The sequence below is a fragment of the Lepidothrix coronata genome, unplaced genomic scaffold (assembly GCF_001604755.1).
Source record: "Lepidothrix coronata isolate B3197 unplaced genomic scaffold, Lepidothrix_coronata-1.0 Scaffold253, whole genome shotgun sequence".
Classification (NCBI taxonomy): Eukaryota; Metazoa; Chordata; class Aves; order Passeriformes; family Pipridae; genus Lepidothrix; species Lepidothrix coronata.
The window spans coordinates 932,769-952,474 of NW_016690433.1; the positions used below are offsets into that span (position 1 = coordinate 932,769).

The following is a 19,706-nucleotide window of genomic DNA, read 5'->3' on the forward strand; positions in this document are numbered from 1 at the left end:
AAAATTTCTCCTGTATGAAAATGAAGGGAGAGTGGAAAAGGAGACACACAATCCTTTATTTAAAGAAAAAAAAATTTTATAAATAGAGGAAACCCTTGTGGGTCTGCCTCATTCCTACTGACAGACTGCTTATATCGGCTCATATGACAGAAGCCAGACCACCAACCACGTGGACAGAGAGTGGAGGAAAAAGAGTAAAGATAAATATGAACTCCTAGCTACTGTGCTGCTGCAGAAGTTTGCCCTGCCTTTAAAGATAGATAGAAACCAAAGCAGCCACCACAGGAACACCAAGTTGATTACAGTATGCCTTCACTTATCTACCCAAACCCATATTTATTTTTTTAATCTACATGGAAATACTTCGGAAATTTGAATTGAAGAGCTACAAAAACAATACTGTAAATTTAGGTCTAGCTTGCTAGAGATGACTAAGGCATTTTAAAGAATAAGAACACAGTTTAAGGATTCTATGCATAAGTCTTAAACCAGCTGCCTTAAACCTACAACATACCTAACTAGAATATGCAGAAAATTATATTTAATTCAGTGAAATTGCACATACTTAACCTTTTGTCTGTTTCATTATTGCTCTTTATGTGGGTCAGTGACTGTAACTATCAGGGTCATGTCCACCCTGCCTGTGGCATTTTAAAAATAATACCATTTTTTTCCTCTAGTGTAATATCAAGTAACCAACATATTGCCACAAACTTCTCTATTTGCACTGCTTCCATTTGGAATTTTTTTTAATAGCAAACTATGTCTAGCAACTTCAGGGAGGATCTACTTGAAACTGCTTCCTAAGGAAAAGTTAAGTTTCTGACTTGACACCAAAGTCCCTCTTCCACAAATACAATGATTCCGTCCTACCCTCTAGTGATCGCAGTAGCACAATCTAAGGACCACATGGAAGGACACACAGGCTCAACAATGAAGCAAGGAAACACAGTATACACTCAGAAAAAAATTGTGAGACGTAGAAAATAATTTTATAAGCTTTTTATGTGACTAATTCTGCCACTGTATTAGGCCTCTTCCAGCACAGATTTGGATAACCTTGCCTCAGAGGAGGCTTTGTTACTTACTGTAATCACAAACACAGTATCTGCACTGTCACTGCTTCATAAATCTCCACTGTTCTGATGGTATAAACTCTCACATATACATAGAGTATAAACATCTTGAGAACGTGTGTTTTATTTTGAACTTCTGGCATTCTTTGAAACACTTTTATTCTCAAATTTATGCAACTGTATCAATGTTTGAAGAATAGAGTTAAACAGCAGTTAGTTTTGGAAACTGCCTAGGAGGATCCTTCACATCTAAACTATTTATTTATTTCCTGGAATAGATACCAGGTGACATGATAGAATAAAACTGTTATTTTAGTACTGTCCGATCTTTTATTTATTTGAAAAGGCATAAAGAGAAGGCCTCTGAAGAAAAATAAAAATGAGATAGACGAATTAGTGAGTCACAACAGGTGTGAACTTCTCAGTGCTTCTTTATGCTGTCATTCTACAGAGCAGAGCTGCTCTTCAGGCATACGCTGGAACCAAAACAACCAAAACAAACCAATCAAAATAATCTATCACCAGATTATTTCAAAAGGAAATGACACGATAATACAGAATTACTGTACTCTAAATATATCATACCTAACCGTGTCTTATGTGCAAAAGTTACAGAACTTCAATTGAAATGAAAGACAAAATAATTTATCTTACAATTTCCCACCTGCCAAAGTTACATGTATTTTTAATATAATTGTACCAGCTGTTGAATCCTACCCATCAAAATAAGTATGCACGCATATTGAAAACTGAAAGGAGTCACAAATTATTTTGAATAGGTAACAGTCCTAAATAGAGATAGAAGTATAGAGTTTTTAAGCAATAACTAAATTTACTAATAATTTAAGAGAAAGCGTGGGGCACAGAGCGATTATACCTAACTCCATACAATTAAAAGTAATCATAGATTATATTCTATGTTTATTATTAAAAAAAATAAAATATTTCAGAAAAGCAATAGAAAAACTTGAGAAAAGTAAAATATGAAAAACAACAAACTTAGTTTTATTTTGCTTGTTTATTAAAGAAAGATCCTGAACAACAAGTAAATTTTAGAATATCAAATCTGTTTTTATGAAGCACTAAGAAGCAATGTTTCTCAGTATTGCTATCAGGAAATATAAAGACAAAGACATACATACTATTTGTTGCCTACTAGCTCTGCTTCTTTTGGGGTATTAGACAGATACGGGGGAGGCAGAAAGAATTACAGAAAACTGCTGACACAGCAGAAAGAAATACAATTATCTGATCTGTTTACAGCCTGTCCTGCAGCTTAAGAGATGAACCATATTCTTCCCATGTTATAGGACAGAAAGATGCATCATGTGAATGCACAAGCATATCAGATCTATTTTTTCTTAATTTGCAGCTTCACTCTCCATTACCCTGGTTTAGGTATAATGTTAGTCTTGTTGAAAAGAGACAGATTTTTAGTGTGTTCTTAAGCACTGAAGTTCATTACTGAAGTGCCTGATCGCCCTATAAATCTGTAGGTACACTGCAACTAAAATTTTTTAAAGGAATTTTGCAGAATTTAGACCAAATAAGTAGCAAACACTATAGGATCCTATTTATCACCTTAACTTTTCATCACTTTCAGGCTGAGAATAATAATAGCAGTGATAAACTCCAAGCTGTAATGTATATCACATGGTAACTAAAAATAAAACATGAACTGATCACATTTTAAGTATCAGCATTTTGAACTCTCTTCTGCATTCAAAAACTATTCCCTTGTCTAAAAATGGGAAATATCCAGGAAGGGTTGGTTAGCAGCTATATAAGAAAATTCTAAATTATTTCTTATTAATATTTAAAAAATTACAGAAAATTTTTGCAGAAAATATTTGACACAAAATATTTTATGAGACCTTCCAGAGTCTTGTCCTTATCATTACAAATAAGAATAAAATAGAATAAAAAATACATCTCTATTTGCAAACCAAGAAAACTTATTTTAAAATGAATGAATAGCACTTTCCTTGTCATGGAAATGAAGTTATCCAACATGCTGCATTAAACAAACTAATCCAAAATATAATTCAGCAACGTTTAGACTGAAGGTAGGAATAAATTACATGACACTGCCCTACCGAAAAGAAGCTTTGGGCATATTGTATTAGAGCACATAAGAAGGAGACTGATTCATCCATGCAATCACTCCACTGAGACATGCCACTTACGGTGTCAGTCCTCTCACTATTTGGATTTTTTAGTTAACAGAGAGAGACTCATACTGAGTTGTCCTCATTCCTCTACTTCCTTTCTACGATTTCTCGAGTCAAGAAAATAACCACAAATTAAGTTCTAGACTGCCATGACAGCTAGACCTAAGATCAATACCCAGAATAGCAGCCTTGAAGGACTGGGAAGTAATCTTACATACCCTGTCCTGAGGAATTTTTTGTGACTATAGAAAAAATCCAGCAGTAAAAAAATAACACATTTCATTCACAGGGCTTTTAAATAAGTAAAGATGACAACAGATGATCAAAAATCACTATTGCTAATACATCTGGTGAGTAAAACGAGACATGAACAATACTGAAAATACAAAAGGCTCACGTCTAAAGTTTGTCTCAACAATATTCATTCTTATGAGTAATATATCTCATCACAACATCCTCCAAACATCTGGATATCAGCGACACCTAATATTGATTCAGCAACATTTGTTATTATTATCCTCTTATAAGCTGGAAACCTACCTTCTTTGTTCTTCTCCGTGTTCACCCGAAGGGACTGTCAAACATTCATCCATGTGACCATGCAATAACCTCAAAACATCCCCTCCTATCAGGTATCCTTGAATAAAGGGAGAAAATCGAGGGCATTTGTGTGAACATAGCACCACATGAAACTATAGTTCGAACTATAATAAATACATTTTATTTATTTCATTTTTTTCTGTTGGCATTTTATGTTACTTGAAAAAGAGAATCAGAAGAAGAGGAAGATATCTAATACCCTGAGGAGCCAGTTGAACATTTTCAAGTGAGAAAAGCTCCAACTCAGCAAGTAGCAAAGGGTGGATCAGGATAAAGAGGAGTCAGAGATGGGACCCTACAGAGTTTCCGCAACTCAGAAAAAGACTGAGCCAATGGAAACAAGGAAGCAAGTACTCCTCCCTCAGATGAAAACATAAAGTGGGAAACTTCCATGTTACCTACTCACTTTGCTTTTGATTTAAGGATTCCAGTTTATATATTAACATAACAAAGATTGATTTAGTTAGTTCATTACTTTTAAAACCATTTTTTGGAGTATTTGGAGTTTTCTGTGAGAAAAACTTTTGGGACAACCTCTAAGCTCTGCTTGACAGAAATTCACAACCAACAGTCATGATTTATTTGGACTCCAAAAGGAAACTCCTATACTGCCAATACCTCCACTGCACATGCAAGTTCAGAGCCAAACACTTGGCTTTACAGTGTATATGTGTGTTCACAAATTAAGGTGCAGAGCATACACATAGCATCACAATATTTGAAGTTCCAGGACATGGCAACCAGAAGCTGAAAATAAGGCCATAATTCTAACCAGTAAAGATGTTAATAAAATAGAAGCTTTTTCATTGGTCTTTTTGCATCAGGATATGACATTAAAAAGAAAGATAATTTTGTGTTATCGTACAAATATTGTATTATAGTCTAATACTAAGACTTAGTAGATTTTAAGCACAAATCAACAGTATTTTTCAGTCGGACAAGATAAATGTAAACACATGTTTCCTAAAGTCACATTCCCTTCTCACTAAAACTGGTTAATATAAAATTCTGCATTTGAGTGGGATATGGTAACATAATTCCTTGGGTTTACTGTTATAGCAAAAGGATTTTTAAAAAAACTTACTGGAATAAAATTTTGAAACAATGCCAAGTAATGTATTCTTGATTTTGACACAGAGGAGGACAGTAGTTACAATTATTAATTTGTACATGGACCTGTGTCAATATAATTTTGGAGATGTTCTGCCCTGAGTAGCTTTTTAGGTTTTGTTTTGTTTTTAAAAAGGCCTCCATTAAATTCACAGTACAGAATTAGCAGAATTACTTGATCTGACTCTAAAGCTATGTTTTGATTTCAACAATAAATTGACCCCTGCATAAGCCAGTTTTACAGATATGCATGCAAAAAGAAATTATATTCTTTAACTACTTCAAATATCCCAGTTCATTTTACAAACTAATTATCCATTATTTTCACTTCAAAGTAATTTCATTTAACTTATTAATCTATTTTTAATGGGAAGTTTTGATTAAGAGAGGGTATTGTAGCATAGTTATTCCTACATATCAATATTTTATTTATGAATATGACGAAGTATTTGACAGATATTAACAAAAATAGGGGTTTTTTTCTTCTTCCTTCATTTTGAGGTAATTTTCTTCAGTTCAGCTACTGTTTTTCTGAGGCATAGAGAGTGTCAAATTTACTTTCCCTTCACAACAGGACTACTTTGATTACAGGAACATTTGCCAGCTTTGCTAGAATAAGGCCTTTGCTCTAATCCTTTCTGACACTAGCCAGCTGATCTTCTCTAGAAAACATACTGCTTAACAAAGATAATGACTATACTTGAGGAAAGTGAAAACAGAAAGGCATAGCAACAAAGAAAAAGCAAATAGACAGAGAAATGCGCAGTTACAAAAATCATATTACATCATTTTCACATTATTTCCTGGGGATATAAGTACACAACATGACACTATATCATTGTGGATTTTTTTTTCTCAAAGAGACAGGCAGGTCTCGCTAGTGAGGTTCACCAGGCAAAGATGTGGCACAGCACAGATCTGGGTCTCAGCTCAGAAACCATACTGGGGTTATTAACAAGAATGACACATCAGTGCTTGCAGCAGTGGGAGGATGAGGAGAATGGAGTTTATAGGAAGGAGTAACAGGAAAAGGTTTTCTCTTCTCCTCAACAGAAAGGTTTTCTCCATAAAGTTTTGGACACTGTCAAGAGATGTGCTAGCATTCTTTAGTAATGGTTTGTACTAGAAACCATGTCAGAGAATCTGAATGTGCAAAGTGATTCTCATATGCAAAAACAAAATGAGCATATAGAGAGGAGATTTTGGCAGTGCTGTCCCTAAAATCTGAAAGACAAAAGTTGCAAGAACATTCCACAACTGAATTTTAAAATATGCCAGATAAAAATAACTGATGTGAAATTTCAGTGTATTGCCTTTTATAAAATAGTATCCTAAAATCCCAAGATATAAGCAAAGAAAGGACCTGCAGCTTTAGCCTTCTTAAGGTTCTATTATAACACCCACTCAAAACAGTCTGTAGAAAACTAGAAATCATTAGGCTTTACATTGTGACAGACTTCTCAGAAAAAGACAACTGCTTTCTCCTTCTCTGTGGAATCAGCATGGCAAAAATTCCTTGTCCTTTCAATGTCAAAAAATTCATTAAAAAAAACTCCTTCCTAATTCCTTAATAAAATAAATAATTCTTGAAAGCTGTTCTCTTTCTGTCTTTCCCCTCATTTTGTTTTTCTTCCCAACCATAGCTAGCCACAAAACCATTCCCCATCTTTACTCTTAGGATTCCACATCCTGCTTCCAAGCCTCTCACCCATTTTTTACACAGTCTCGGGAACATGTAACTATGACTGCATACATCAGAATAATGTTAAATAATATTTTAAACCAGGACCAAAAGCCATTTTAAAAAAATGTTATGAATATTGTCATACCTTTATCAAAATCAGATTTGAATTAGCTGTTCAGTATTCAGTAGAAATATGTAGAAAATTATCACTGTAACTTTCAGTATAACCTTCCCTCTATTTTCAGAACATTAGTATATTTATTTATTATTTTGAATGTTTACATAAGAGAAACCCACTCCCTCACTTGGCATAATAATTTGATTTTTAAAGTATTTCATTTACCATGAGTCTCTCAATAATTAAAGTTGAGTCAATCTTACCTTGGGCAACTTCACTTCCTGAACTGATTGGTGCTACACTCCAGAGTGTCTGCTGGAAGGCTGCATCAACGTGTAAGCTACCATTGCCATAAGAGAGATGCTAAAACCAGGAAAGACAGAGGCTTTTGTTTGGGGTTAATTAAAAAATCTCATTACAGTATACAATAATAGTATCAAACACTCTTGTTTCTTTCATACATAAATTTTTCCCATTGACTGTGTAAGTAAACACAAAGTTAGACCTGGGTACCCTTCAAGAGACACTAGAAATAAAGCTGGAACAGTAATGGCATATTTGCTTCAAAAAAACATACAAGAACAGTACAGAACAGTCAGCTGCTTGGGGTCTTAGACCATAGCACACACTCTGAAGAGATTATTGTTAAATGTTGCAGGGTTCTTGTGTTCTTCCTTCTATACATAATGGGGTTTTCCACAAAGTTTGAATATTGGGATATGACATTAACCTGTATTTCAAGTGTAACTCACCACTTGAATATTTCTTGTAGGTCACTGGCTTCCTAAAACTGCCATCAGACCAAAGAAATTAAGTAAGCAAACTGCTGACTTTGTAAGGTACTTAAGAGAGTTCACAAAATATATTGTATAAAGTTTTCAGGATCTAGGCAAATCTGAAATGAGCTTTCCCTGAAAGACTCACTTCCTACCGAAGCATTCAATGGATGACTTTGCTCCATTACTCCCTATCTTCTGCCAATGTTGCAGGTCTTTACAATAAGTGCCACAGGTGCTTCTTCTTCTCAGAATTCCTTGCGTGTGTGTGTTTGTTCCAGCTAGTTCAGTAACATTATTGTCTCAGAAATTCTTATCTCAAAGCATATTTTATGGCATCCATACAAAATCCTTTGTCCCACACTCACATTCAGTTCCTTTGATACACTGTCAATACCATTTGAAGAGTTCTTCTATCTTCCTACATGCACATATTCTAGCTGTACAGCAGTGCAAGAAAAAGCACATCAGCTCATTTAGAAGGCTCCCATAAGAGCTAATGGCATACAAATAAGTCATCTCACAAAAGCCATGTTTACACTGTACCAGTGTTACTCAGCATATGTAATAGAGAACATTAATGAACAAACCAAGTTTTCGCTTCTTGTTTTGCCCTTACTGCAGTTATATAAAATACTGAATGGCAGAACAGGATGGGAGATTAGACTGCACTACAGCTCCAGTCCCGTTTTTGCCCTGTGGGCCTTAATTTTGTTAGGTTTCCTCTGAGATCACTACATCAATCCAGTTAGTGACAATGAGGAATTCAACCATTAGAGCAAAGCAGGAATATTACTTTTTGAGGAAAACTTGTCATTCAGGATAGACAAAAAAGGAAGAGGATAACTCCTCTGTCATTTAGATCTGCAATCAACAGAGCACTTGTAACAGTGTGCTTTGTACATGTCAGTGAACTTATTTTCAAACACAGTGGTATCAACTGAATTAGTGTTCTGTCTTTATAGACAGGACACTGAACAAAAATACATTGTTGACATCTCTCTTCAGAACATCTGTTAATTTTATCCATCCATTTGACTCCAGTTGCAGCTCCGATTATAACCCAGATGTCTCAAGCTGAGTCACTAGGGAATTATAACTTTAAAAAGTATGGTTTAAATGACCTAATACAACACATGACCACAACAGCAGAGGTATACCTCTGCAATTCCCTTCTTCCCTTCACTTCCCTGGGTTCCTTGTGGCTTTCTTAAATTTACAATTGACAGCAGGCGTCCTGCCATTTACAATTCCATAAACTATGGTGTTTATCCCTGGGAAACATTCACAGAAAGCAATAAAAGGGAGCTTTAACCATGTAGATAAAATAGCCTGTCAACGAATATCCAAGGATTCAATTATACAACATGTATCAAAAAAATCCCAGAAGTGATGGCAGTTATTTATCCTGGCATAGCCTAACTTTTCAGTGCTATACTTTAACAATCTCAGCATTGTTTCAAAGCAATCTGCTCTTTGTCTCTTTGTCTGAAACTTCCTGGTTACAGACTGCTTGGCCTTGTACATTCACCACAATAAAGCTATCCGAATGAAACAAATTTCAGAATGTAATATCCAGGATGTGGACATGACACACTGATGGTGTCTCCATATGTACTACACAGATCTTTGCTGGCTGGCATATCAGAGTATGTGGCAAAAGTTACCATCATCGGTGAGGACCATACGCATAGCGCATCTTCTGGGTATGCAGTAACAACATATGCAGAGTAGAAATATGCTGGGTTTAGGAATCTTGCTGTCTATTCCAATATTGATATGGGTCTTTCCCACTACAGGCAGGGTGCCTAAACCAAATATTATTTTTTTCTGCACTGGTGCCTAGGCTCAAACAAAAAGCTAGGTTTGCCTTTTCTACTAATAGACTCATAATCCCCTAAACCAGCACTTAACCTCTTTTCAGAATTAAATAATGTTATTTTATGAATAAGGGTTAACACTACAGTCTACATGCAAATTCTTAAGGATAAACTCCCAGACTCAAATCTCTGAGGATACTACAGGTTTCCCAACTTAACTTAACAGCATATTTTAAACTCTGCTCTGCACTGCTCTGCAGAAAAGTAACATAATCACAACTCAGTCCCTAGGTCTTCAAGAAGAACACAAGCTCACTGAAGAGCTCAGAAATCAGATGGTAATTTCCACAAGAACCCTCCAGCAGTGATTGCAGCAGCATAGCTGAATTTACAATAGCTCTGAATAATTAGATGATATATTTTAAATTTCACAGTCTGCATGAAAAATTCTGTTCTCCAAAAAATGCATGCGCACAAAGAGAAAAATGTAAAGAAAGGAAAACTTTTGCTTCAGGCTTCCTCTTGGCTAAGGTGTGTCGATACTGACAGTTTATCTATCAATATGTATTTCCATTTGCAGTTTGATGACTCTGCCTTCAATCTGAGGCCATTCCAAAAAGCGAGAATAGCATAAGAAAATAATAAAGACAGACTATTTTCTTCTTCTACTGTTTGTTAGATTTTGAGAACCATGTACAAACCAGGAAATTCCCAGGATGCTTAAGTACTGCACACAACAGCATCATCAACCACACTCCTTCAGATTTGTCAGTACCAGCAGATGTAGAGATAGATAGAGGCTATTTTCTTTCCTGTACACAGAGACTCTGACTGCCCTTGCTATTTCCCCTTTCTCGCTGACTTGAAATAACTACAATGATCAGAACAAAAAAAGCAGTTTCAAACCATTTAGGCACCTATCCTCAATGACCCAAGAACCTCTGAGATGTTCCAAGTCTTGAACAGACACCATTCCCACAACAGGTTATCATGGCTAGGCTTCGCAAATGAAGATTTGGGAAAGGCTCTATCCACATTTGTTACAGGCACGCTGGTGGCTAATGAGGCCAATACGAGACAGACATATCCAATTGCAAAAAGTACAGCAGAAAGATTGCTTAGGTGGTATATTCTGCAAGACACGATTCTTTCTGCGTTGTCTTTTCTCCTCAAGGGTGACCCTGCGTGCTTTCTCAAAGGCATCAGCAGCGTTATAGATGGTGTGTCTCCAGACCTCCCGGGTGGAGGCCAGAGTAGACCAGTTATGTTGATCAATATGGTCAAGGCTGAGATGTTGTTTCAGGGAGTCCTTGTATCCCCTCTTCGGGGTTCCTCTCATGTGGCAGCCAGTGGCAAGTTCACCATAGAGCAAGATCTTAGGGAGGCGGTGGTCCTTCATCCTGGAGACGTGTCCTGCCCAACGCAGCTGTGTCCTCAGCAACATGGCCTCAATACTTGTGACTGCTGCTTGTTCTAGAACAGATGTATTAGTCACATAATCTAGTGGATGTTTAGGATCGTACGGAGGCAGCGTTGATGGAAGTGTTCTAGGAGACGCAGGTGGTGGCTGTAGATGACCCATAATTCAGAACCAATAAGAGAGTAGACAGCACTACGGCTTTGTAAATACTGATCTTGGTGCTTTTCTTCAAGTGTTTATTATGCCATACTTTTTATGGAGTTTTCCAAAAGCATTATATGCCTTTGCTAACCTGTTGTCTATCTCCCCATCAATCTTAACATCCGAGAAGAGGAGGCTACCTAGGTAATTAAACTGCTGGACTGATTTGAGCTCTGATTGGCCAATGGTGATGTGGGGATGATGGAAGACTTCCTGAGGTGCAGGTTGATAGAGAACTTCTGTCTTCTTTAAGCTGACTTCCAGCCCAAAGTGCTCAGCAGCGTCTGCAAAGCAGGATGTTAAACGCTGCAGGGCTGCTTCTGTGTGGGCAACAAGGGCGGCGTCATCAGCATAGAGCAGCTCCCGGACAAGATGTTTAAGGTCTTAGTGTGGGCCTTCAGTCGCCTTAGATTGAATAGACTTCCATCAGTACGGTATCGAATGTGGATACCGTCCTGATCCTCGAGGTCTGCCGTGGCCCTTTGGAGCATCATGCTGAAAAAGACTGTGAATAGGGTAGGAGCGAGAACGCAGCCTTGTTTCACACCATTCTTAATTAGAAAGGGCTCAGAAGGTGCATTGCCATATCTGACCTGGCCGTGCTGATCCTCGTGGAGTGAGATGATCATTATAAGGAACTTGAGGGGACAACCTAAACATTCCGAAATCTGCCATAGACCTTTTCTGCTCACAGTATCGAAAGCCTTGGTGAGATCAACAAAGGTTACATAGAGACCTTTGTTCTGTTCCCTACACTTCTCTTGCAGTTGTCTGAGAACAAACACCATGTCTGTGGTACTCCTGTTAGCTCTGAAACCACACTGACTTTCAGGTAGAATTCCTTCTGCTATAGTGGGTATTAGTCTGTTCAAGAGTATTCTTGCCAGGATTTTGCCAACAATGGAGAGCAGAGTAATACCCACAACAGGTACACAATTGAGAACGCATATATCGAAGTGTGTGTGGTGGGGGAGGGAGGGATTCATATGCTTCTCTAGTTTTCCTTGGTCAGTCTGGAAGATGTTCACAGCAGATATATTTCTATCTTTAGAAATAAGTCAAAAATAATGTAATTGTATCTATAAAGAAAACTAAAATACTAAACTAAACAAAACAAACTACACTCTTTTTCTGTTTTTTTCTCCTTTTTTTAATTAGGAAGGGAAAAATATTTTGCATTAAAAAAAGAAATTTCCAATGGGTTTGAAGTACTACAAAGTCCTGGTTTCTTTGCATTTCTCTGAACTAGTTTAAACAGCCAGCAAATTCAAAAGCAAAGAGAACTTTTTCATTGATAAAGAAAGAGAATTGCCAGCAATATACTAACCAATTCTCACCCCTCCACTCAGCATAAATGTCCCATCAGCAAAGGGAGAGTAGAAGGTAAAACCCACAAACACTCAGAAATTACCATTACAACTCAGCCATCGAAAACCATCTACTTAGCTACCACATCGCTGAATATGGGTAATTGGAGATATATGGCAGGAAAGCATAAGGAACCCACAGAGTGTAGATGGGGGGAGTTTGCATTCCCCCTCTTCATAGTAGCTTTCCTTCTGCACTGTAACCACAAAAAGCCTGAAGCACATCAGCGACTATGCTTCCAAATGATTATCATTTTGTACAATTAATCACAAGAGCTTCCATTAACAAAATATTAATTTTACAGAAGCGAGCATCGAAAGTTAGGAAACATCAAACAAAGAACCCTATGGAAAAAGAATGGCTTCTGGTGAACACATCATATTACGGTCTTCAATGGTATGATCCTGTACAATTTTTTCCCCATGTACTGCCTCATTGTATATACAGAATAAAGGAGTTCGCTTTGTCAACAGCTGCTCAGTGCTTTGTTTTCCCCTCAGTCTTCAGTCTGCAGTCTCGTGCTTTATTCAATATAGTCAATTCCTCAAAGCTTTGAAAAGCGAATTATTAATTTTCTTACAGTATTTTCTCTTGTTCTTATTTCACAAAATACAACAAATATTAATGAATTAACTTTCTCAAAATCCCAAAGAAGTAGCATTATAGTCCATTTTCCAATGGGGCATGGATGTACATATTACATGAAGAAATTTTCATTAATCTAAGATGCTCAAGTTAAGGTGACAGAGACCTTTTTAATTTCCACTGTAGACTGTATTATATGTAGATTAATATTCAAGGCAAATCTTACATTCATCTCAGTTTCAGGTATCAAGACTGAGAAACTCTGAGACTTTAACCTCTAGCAGAAGGAGGAGACATGAGAAACACGACTCCAGCAAGGAATATTCCCAGTAAGGGATGAGTAGTGACCTCTGCAAAGCAAGCCTAGCATACAAGAAGATCTACTCAGCAAATTCCACAGCAGTCTGATACAGAATCTAATTCTCCAGGAAAATAATTAACTAAGCATCATACCATCCATCTTTCAAATGCAATTCCCAGCTCAAAATTTCATCTTCAAAGTTGCTTCATTCCACATCTTCTCTGCTACTCAGCCCTGACACATCCATCTAACTTCTATTATCACTGAAATAACATTCCATAAAAAGCCAGTGTGACTGTATACTTAAGAGATTTCATAAAAATACACCAGTGCCATAATTTTTGTATTTTCTAATGCCTGTGATTTTTCAAAATTTAAGAAAATTATTTTTGTGGTATCACTTATATGTAATTTTCCTGTATTTTAAAAAAAAAGGTAAAAAATTCCCACACTGACAATGACCTGTGGTTCATGTGGATAACTTGAAAGCAATTTTTTAAACATCTGCCGCTTAAACTAACACAAAAATCTCAACAGAAATTGGCTGTCAGCATACCACATGTGATTGCTGTGCCTTAATACAATGGGTTTCTTGAATAGTTGTTCACAGTAGTTATCTCACCTCATTGCTCCAGGCCTCTACCATTCTTTTCCTTACCAAATCTTTACCCCTTTCTCACAAGAAATTCTTTACTGTGAGGTGGTGAGGCACTGGAACAGGTTGCCCCCCATCTCTGGAAGTGTTCAAGGCCAGGTCAGATGGGGCTATGAGCAATCTGGTCTAGTGGAAAGTGTCCCTGCCCACTGTAGTGGAATTGAAACTAGAATATCTTTAAGTTCCCTTCCAATCCAAACCATTCTATGATTCTGTATCTCTCGCACAGCCAAACCAGCTTCCTGACCCAATTACAAGCCTACCTTATCACTCAGAATTAGGACTTTCTCCTGCTTCAGAAGGTTCTCCTGAGACCTACAAAGCCTAATCAGGGTCTTTAGGTTGTTTTTCTTGCTCAACCTCTTCCCACATCAACCAGTATTAAACTTCTTTCCAGAAACTCACCACAACTCCCGACTGTCAATTCTTTTCTCATTTCTTGGCCCAAGACATTCCTCTCTCTGGATCTTTGTCCAGCAGTTTGATTCTTCCCAGATAGCCCACTTCTCTACAGATCTCTCATCATCATTCCCAGTCCCACTCCACTGGTTTTTTTATCAATTCTCCCTGCCAAAACCACACAGATTTTCTGCCCTAAATTTTGAACCTCAGCAAGCAGGTGCCTACTGCTCATCACCATCTTGTCCCTTACTGCCTGCCTGTCTTCAGCTGACAATCCTTTCAGCCAGTCATCAAATCCCACTCAGTTTCCCTCCTTCCCGCTTCAGTCCCACTCCTGTCACTGATATATCACCTGCCTTTTGTTCCTTCTACTTTGTCATAGCTTCTTCCTCCACATATCTTAAATGACAGCAGATCACCAGCAGCACACACAACACTGAGTTCTCAGCTGTCAATACAGTGCCTGACTTCATCCCTGCCTTGAGCAACCCATTTCAAGGAGTATCTACTCCCACCAGGGTTGGGGTGTATTTAATTATTCACTGTAGAGGGAGTTTAAACAGTTCATTAACACACAGGAGGCACAAGAGATCTAGCTTATGTAAAACAGTCATCAGACTTTTAGCTACTAAAACAAAATTTAAACAATCTTCCCTGGGCATGACCAATCTCCATTATTTCAGAAGAATGTTTCTTTATTAAACTTAAGCAAGAAGAGGCTTTTTGCCTTGTTACTCCTTTCTCTTTTTATTTCTTTTATGTTACCAAGAAGTACACAAGAAAATGAGCTCAATTTTCCTAAAGATATGATTTTTTCTTCCCTGTGTCTGAGCTCAGTAACATCTGAACTCTTCTGGAGGAACTAAAAAATATTATCTCAGACTGATAAAAAAAGACCAAACAAGGGAAAAAAAACCAGAAATAGATGCTACTATTTCTAGTAAGTGATTTTTCACATTGCAAACACTTGACTATAAGCACTTGGAAGCAGGACTCTATAAGGCAGAGCTGCTTGACAACCTTAATTATTGGGAAGTTCTACCAGCCTCCACAGTAACATTTCTATGTGTATAAAGACTCCATGGGAACTGCATTATGATCAGTGTAACAGAGCAGCTCAACACTACCTTGGTTCCACTAATTTCAGGTTTGTTTATGCAGATTAAATTTTAAAAAAAAATAATCTTTTTTATAATTTTTCAGCGATAAGAAATTATGGAATTGTGAATTTACACATAAGAAAGCAAAGTTCAATACTGAGTTTCATACTTTTACAAAAAACTGAAAGAGAAGAATAAATTTTCTTAAAATTTAAAAGAAAAGTCACACACTGCTGTGTTCCCTGGTAGTATTTCACCAACAAGTGGTACAGATATTTAGAAGCTGTTCCAAGCAGATGATAATAAATAAGACAAATAAAACTAAAAGCTGAAAACAAACAATGTGTTTGATGCAAGAAAATGCAGAGGCAATGCCTCTGCAATACTGCAGAAACTGTCCTCCTGCTCAGGAGTAATGACAGCTCCACCTTTAAAATAGTGTGATCTAATTTGGATGAAATTATTTTTGAAAGGGAACTCTGCCATTAGTTAACCATGATAAAAATCTTCAAGGAAAAGCTTACACTTCAAAGGAAAGCTTCTGATTAGTTTCATATTAGTTTCCGTTAGTCAAAAAATATTGAAGAAAAAGGTCACCTCAGTCAAACAAATATCAAGATTTGTTCACAGATCTGCATAAGGCAGCTGCAGGTCAGCACTGCAGTCACTGAGACAGCAACTCAGAAACTACATATATACCACAGTGCAGAAACTATTGCATTACACTGATATCTGTGCACTGCAGGTTCAAAGTTGGGTTTTTTTCCCCCTCTTTCCTGACTACTTAGCCAGAATAACACTGGTCTCATGGATAAAAATTTTCGGTTTTATCTTCACTTATGCATTTTGTATTTCAACTTCATGTTTAAGGTTTTTTTCTTGAATTATGTTTAAAAAGACTAAATTATTCAGAGGCTTCACAAATTTGAAAGAAATTAGAATTAACTGAACTTCTAAATTATCGAAAATTGGCAATATTGAAAGAAATCAGGATATATAATTAGTAATAGGCATGGGCAAACCTCAGTGCAAAGGTAGATACTATTACGTACAAGTTGGGGAAACTTGCTGGAAATATTACATCTGTTCTTTATCAGGCTGCATTGCCTGAAGAAAGGAAATACAGCAACTCTAGCTTGAACTTAAATGGTGGCAATATTTATAGCAGAACATCTTTTTGCTAACAGGGTTCAGCAGAGCCAAGTTTCCTCTCTGAAGTATCTGGCAATAATGCAGCTCACACGTTATATAATGCCACAAGCACTTACGTAAGTGCTTTTCCTCAGAAATTCTACACAGGAAAATAAGGATCCAAAATTCCATTGTATAGGTAGATAATTAGAGTCAGAACAAATGAATGACTTGTCCTGGGATATTGTTGTGAGTCAACAAACAGTAAAAAGTCCACATCTCTGGACCTTTAGCTTATGATTTTAACACTGATCTTCCTGTAAGTTTAGCTCTTGTTCACTGCAAGTAAAAAGATCACTCTTTGGGAAGAAAAATAGAGCCAATTGTCCCAAAATATTTTTTTTTTGTGGAAAGTGGGGAAGCGGAACTACAGCACAGTCCTGATATTTTCTTAATAGGGGTAGCCAACCAAATAAGGTATAAACACTAATCTACTGACTACACTGACTTTGTGAATTTATGATCTCAGTGTTAAATTAATTAAGCTACAGTCAGAAAACTGGAAGACTAACTAATGAATATGACATAGTTCTGCTCTCCTCTTACATTATATAAATTCAGCTAAGAGCTGACTGCATTTTGAAAAAGTCATGCCCTGTGAATGAACTCTACTCATCTGTTATTTTTACATGCACATCTTAGCCCCAGGGTGGTTAACCTATTTGTCTTCATTCAGAAAGAATTAGTGAGCTGTTTGAAAACATAGAGCAATATTGCAATATGAAAAGGTGACATTCCAGCCCTATTCTTAACAGCATATTTACTCAGAACATTTGATAGAAAACTTACTTTTCCCTAAGGTTTTAACCATAGAGTACACAATATACAGAAGCCTATCCCTCAGCATCCTGATGAACATCATTCTCTGGTAAGGGATCCATCTGAGGAACTCCACATCCTTAGAAAAAGCATTCCTCAGCTAGATTAAATAGAGCTTGTTTGGTATCACTCTAAGCAGCTTCACAAAAATAACTTCACCTCTCCACAGTCCTAACTATTGTAAAAGGTGTAAGTTGCTGCATTCTTTAAGAGTTGTAGAAAACAGCAGCTATAACATGACACTGCATTCGACATGAAAAAAATTTACAATTTATAATATATGCATTATTAGATGTATACTTATAAATATGTATTACTTTCAAATTTAATGTCTATTGAAGTTATTTTTCTAAATGGCCTAATGGATTAAGACAATAAGAAGCAGCTTTCATGAAAAATATTCACTCATTTGTAACTGGCTAATACAGTTTTTATCAATTATTTGAATTTTCATAAAAGTTTCATTGCTTTATTGACAGTAATATAATTACTGAATAGGTAGGGAAAAAAACAAATATTTTTATGATTAGGAAGGTACATAGTTTATCAGCTCTTAATTTAGTCTTGAAAAACATCTGTTTATAAAAATGTGTGAGTGCATGTAAGAGCAAAATTAATTTGCTGAAACCTTGCTTCCTCTTACTGTCAAACCAGAGCCGTATAACTGAAATAGGCTTAATAAATACTCATTAAAGCCTAGCTCTAAATCATGTTATGACTATAATTCAGTGTCATTTCTCTCTACACTGAAAATATAATTTCTTCTTAGTATACTGATGTTTTGCATGGCAGATGAAGTATACACATTAACACCACGTGTTGACAAAACTCAGTCTCTGCAGACAGCATCACGCATCTTGCTGCATCAAACTACATGTGACAGCCTTGAGAATCAACAGTTGATGCACAAACCTAAATAATATAAAAAGCTGAGCTGATTTACTAATTAGAGGGTAGGAAGTATAAGTTCAGGCATATGCCTACAGAGAGATATATCTGGAGCAAAATTCAGCTTCAGCAACCCAATTCAATAATGCAATGAAACCCAATGTCTTTAAATAAAACCTTTTCATGAATCAGATTTTGCATTAATTTAGTCCACAATAAGTTGTTTTCCACTGAGTCTAACTGCAATTCTCCTAAAAGTACTTATTTAAAATAATTTTAAAATGCAAAGATGATGAGAAAGTTGACAGAATACGTAATTACAAAAAATAACTCATTTAATGAGTTACTGAGCTCCTAAGTAGAAGTTACAATTATATTCTAATAATTATATTCTCATTTTCCTATGTGTTTCCAAAAATGGAAGAACATTTTCAATTGTATAATTAAAGTCTTATTAAGCTATTCACTTTTTTCTAAATACTGTAAAAAAAAATAAAAAATAATGTCTCATAGTAAAAAAAAAAAAAGTTAATAATAGTGAATAAAACAATGTTATATGCAGATATCATGGAATATCCTGAGTTGGAAGGGACTCACAAGGATTGTGAAGTCCAACTCTTGGCCCTGCACAGGACAGCCCCATGTGCCTGAGGGCATTGTCCAAGTGCTCCTTGAGTCTGTTAGCCTTGGTGTTTTCGCCACTTCCCTGGGGTGCCTGTTCCAGTGCCAAATAATCCTTGGCTGAAGAATCTTTTCCAATATTTAACTTAAACCTGCCCTGACACAACCTCAGGCCATTCCCTTGGGTCCTGTCACTGGTCACCATAGAGAAGAGACCAGTGTCTGCCCCTCCTCTTCCCCTCACGAGGAAGTTGTAGACTGCAGTGAGGTCTCCCCTCAGTCTCCACTTCTCCAGGCTGAACAGTCCAAGTGACTGTTCATAGGGCTGTTCATCAGCCACTCCTCATAGGGCTTCACCTCTCAACCCTTCACCATCTTTGTGGCCCTCCCAGATCTGAAAAAGTTTTTGATAAACTCAAAACAGCTCTTGTTTAGAGATTCTATTTTTAGGTTGTTTTGCCAAATCACTAGGGCTGATTTTTCAAAAGCCTCCAGCAGAATTATTTTCTTCTTATTTTGAACTTCCTTTACCATAAAGAATAGTTCAGGTGTTTGCAACACCAAGAATTCCAAAAGAAATTCATGTTAAAGTATGGAAGAGTTTCATCACAGAAAGAATGGGAGATACTTAGATGAAGAAAGTTATTTAAACCAGTGATAAGAACCAGCTACCACAGAAATTTTTAAAATATTTCAACTATATTCAATATTAAGTATTTTAATTATATTTAATTATGATGTGTCATTAGCTCTACATATGAAACTGTACACATAATCCTAATAAAATTATGGTAACAAGT

General features: G+C 36.5%; 1 protein-coding gene across 1 annotated transcript in view; it reads right to left on the minus strand.

The window, feature by feature from the left end:
- The window catches only part of RYR2 (ryanodine receptor 2), a gene marked incomplete at its 5' end in the record, with an annotated part of 247,650 nt that overhangs the window by 205,221 nt on the left and 22,723 nt on the right, over nt 1–19,706 (minus strand). The window contains 2 exons of the mRNA XM_017835267.1: nt 3,788–3,884; nt 7,023–7,122. Coding sequence (XP_017690756.1) covers nt 3,788–3,884; nt 7,023–7,122 — 197 coding nt within the window. The remainder of the gene's footprint in view (nt 1–3,787; nt 3,885–7,022; nt 7,123–19,706) is intronic.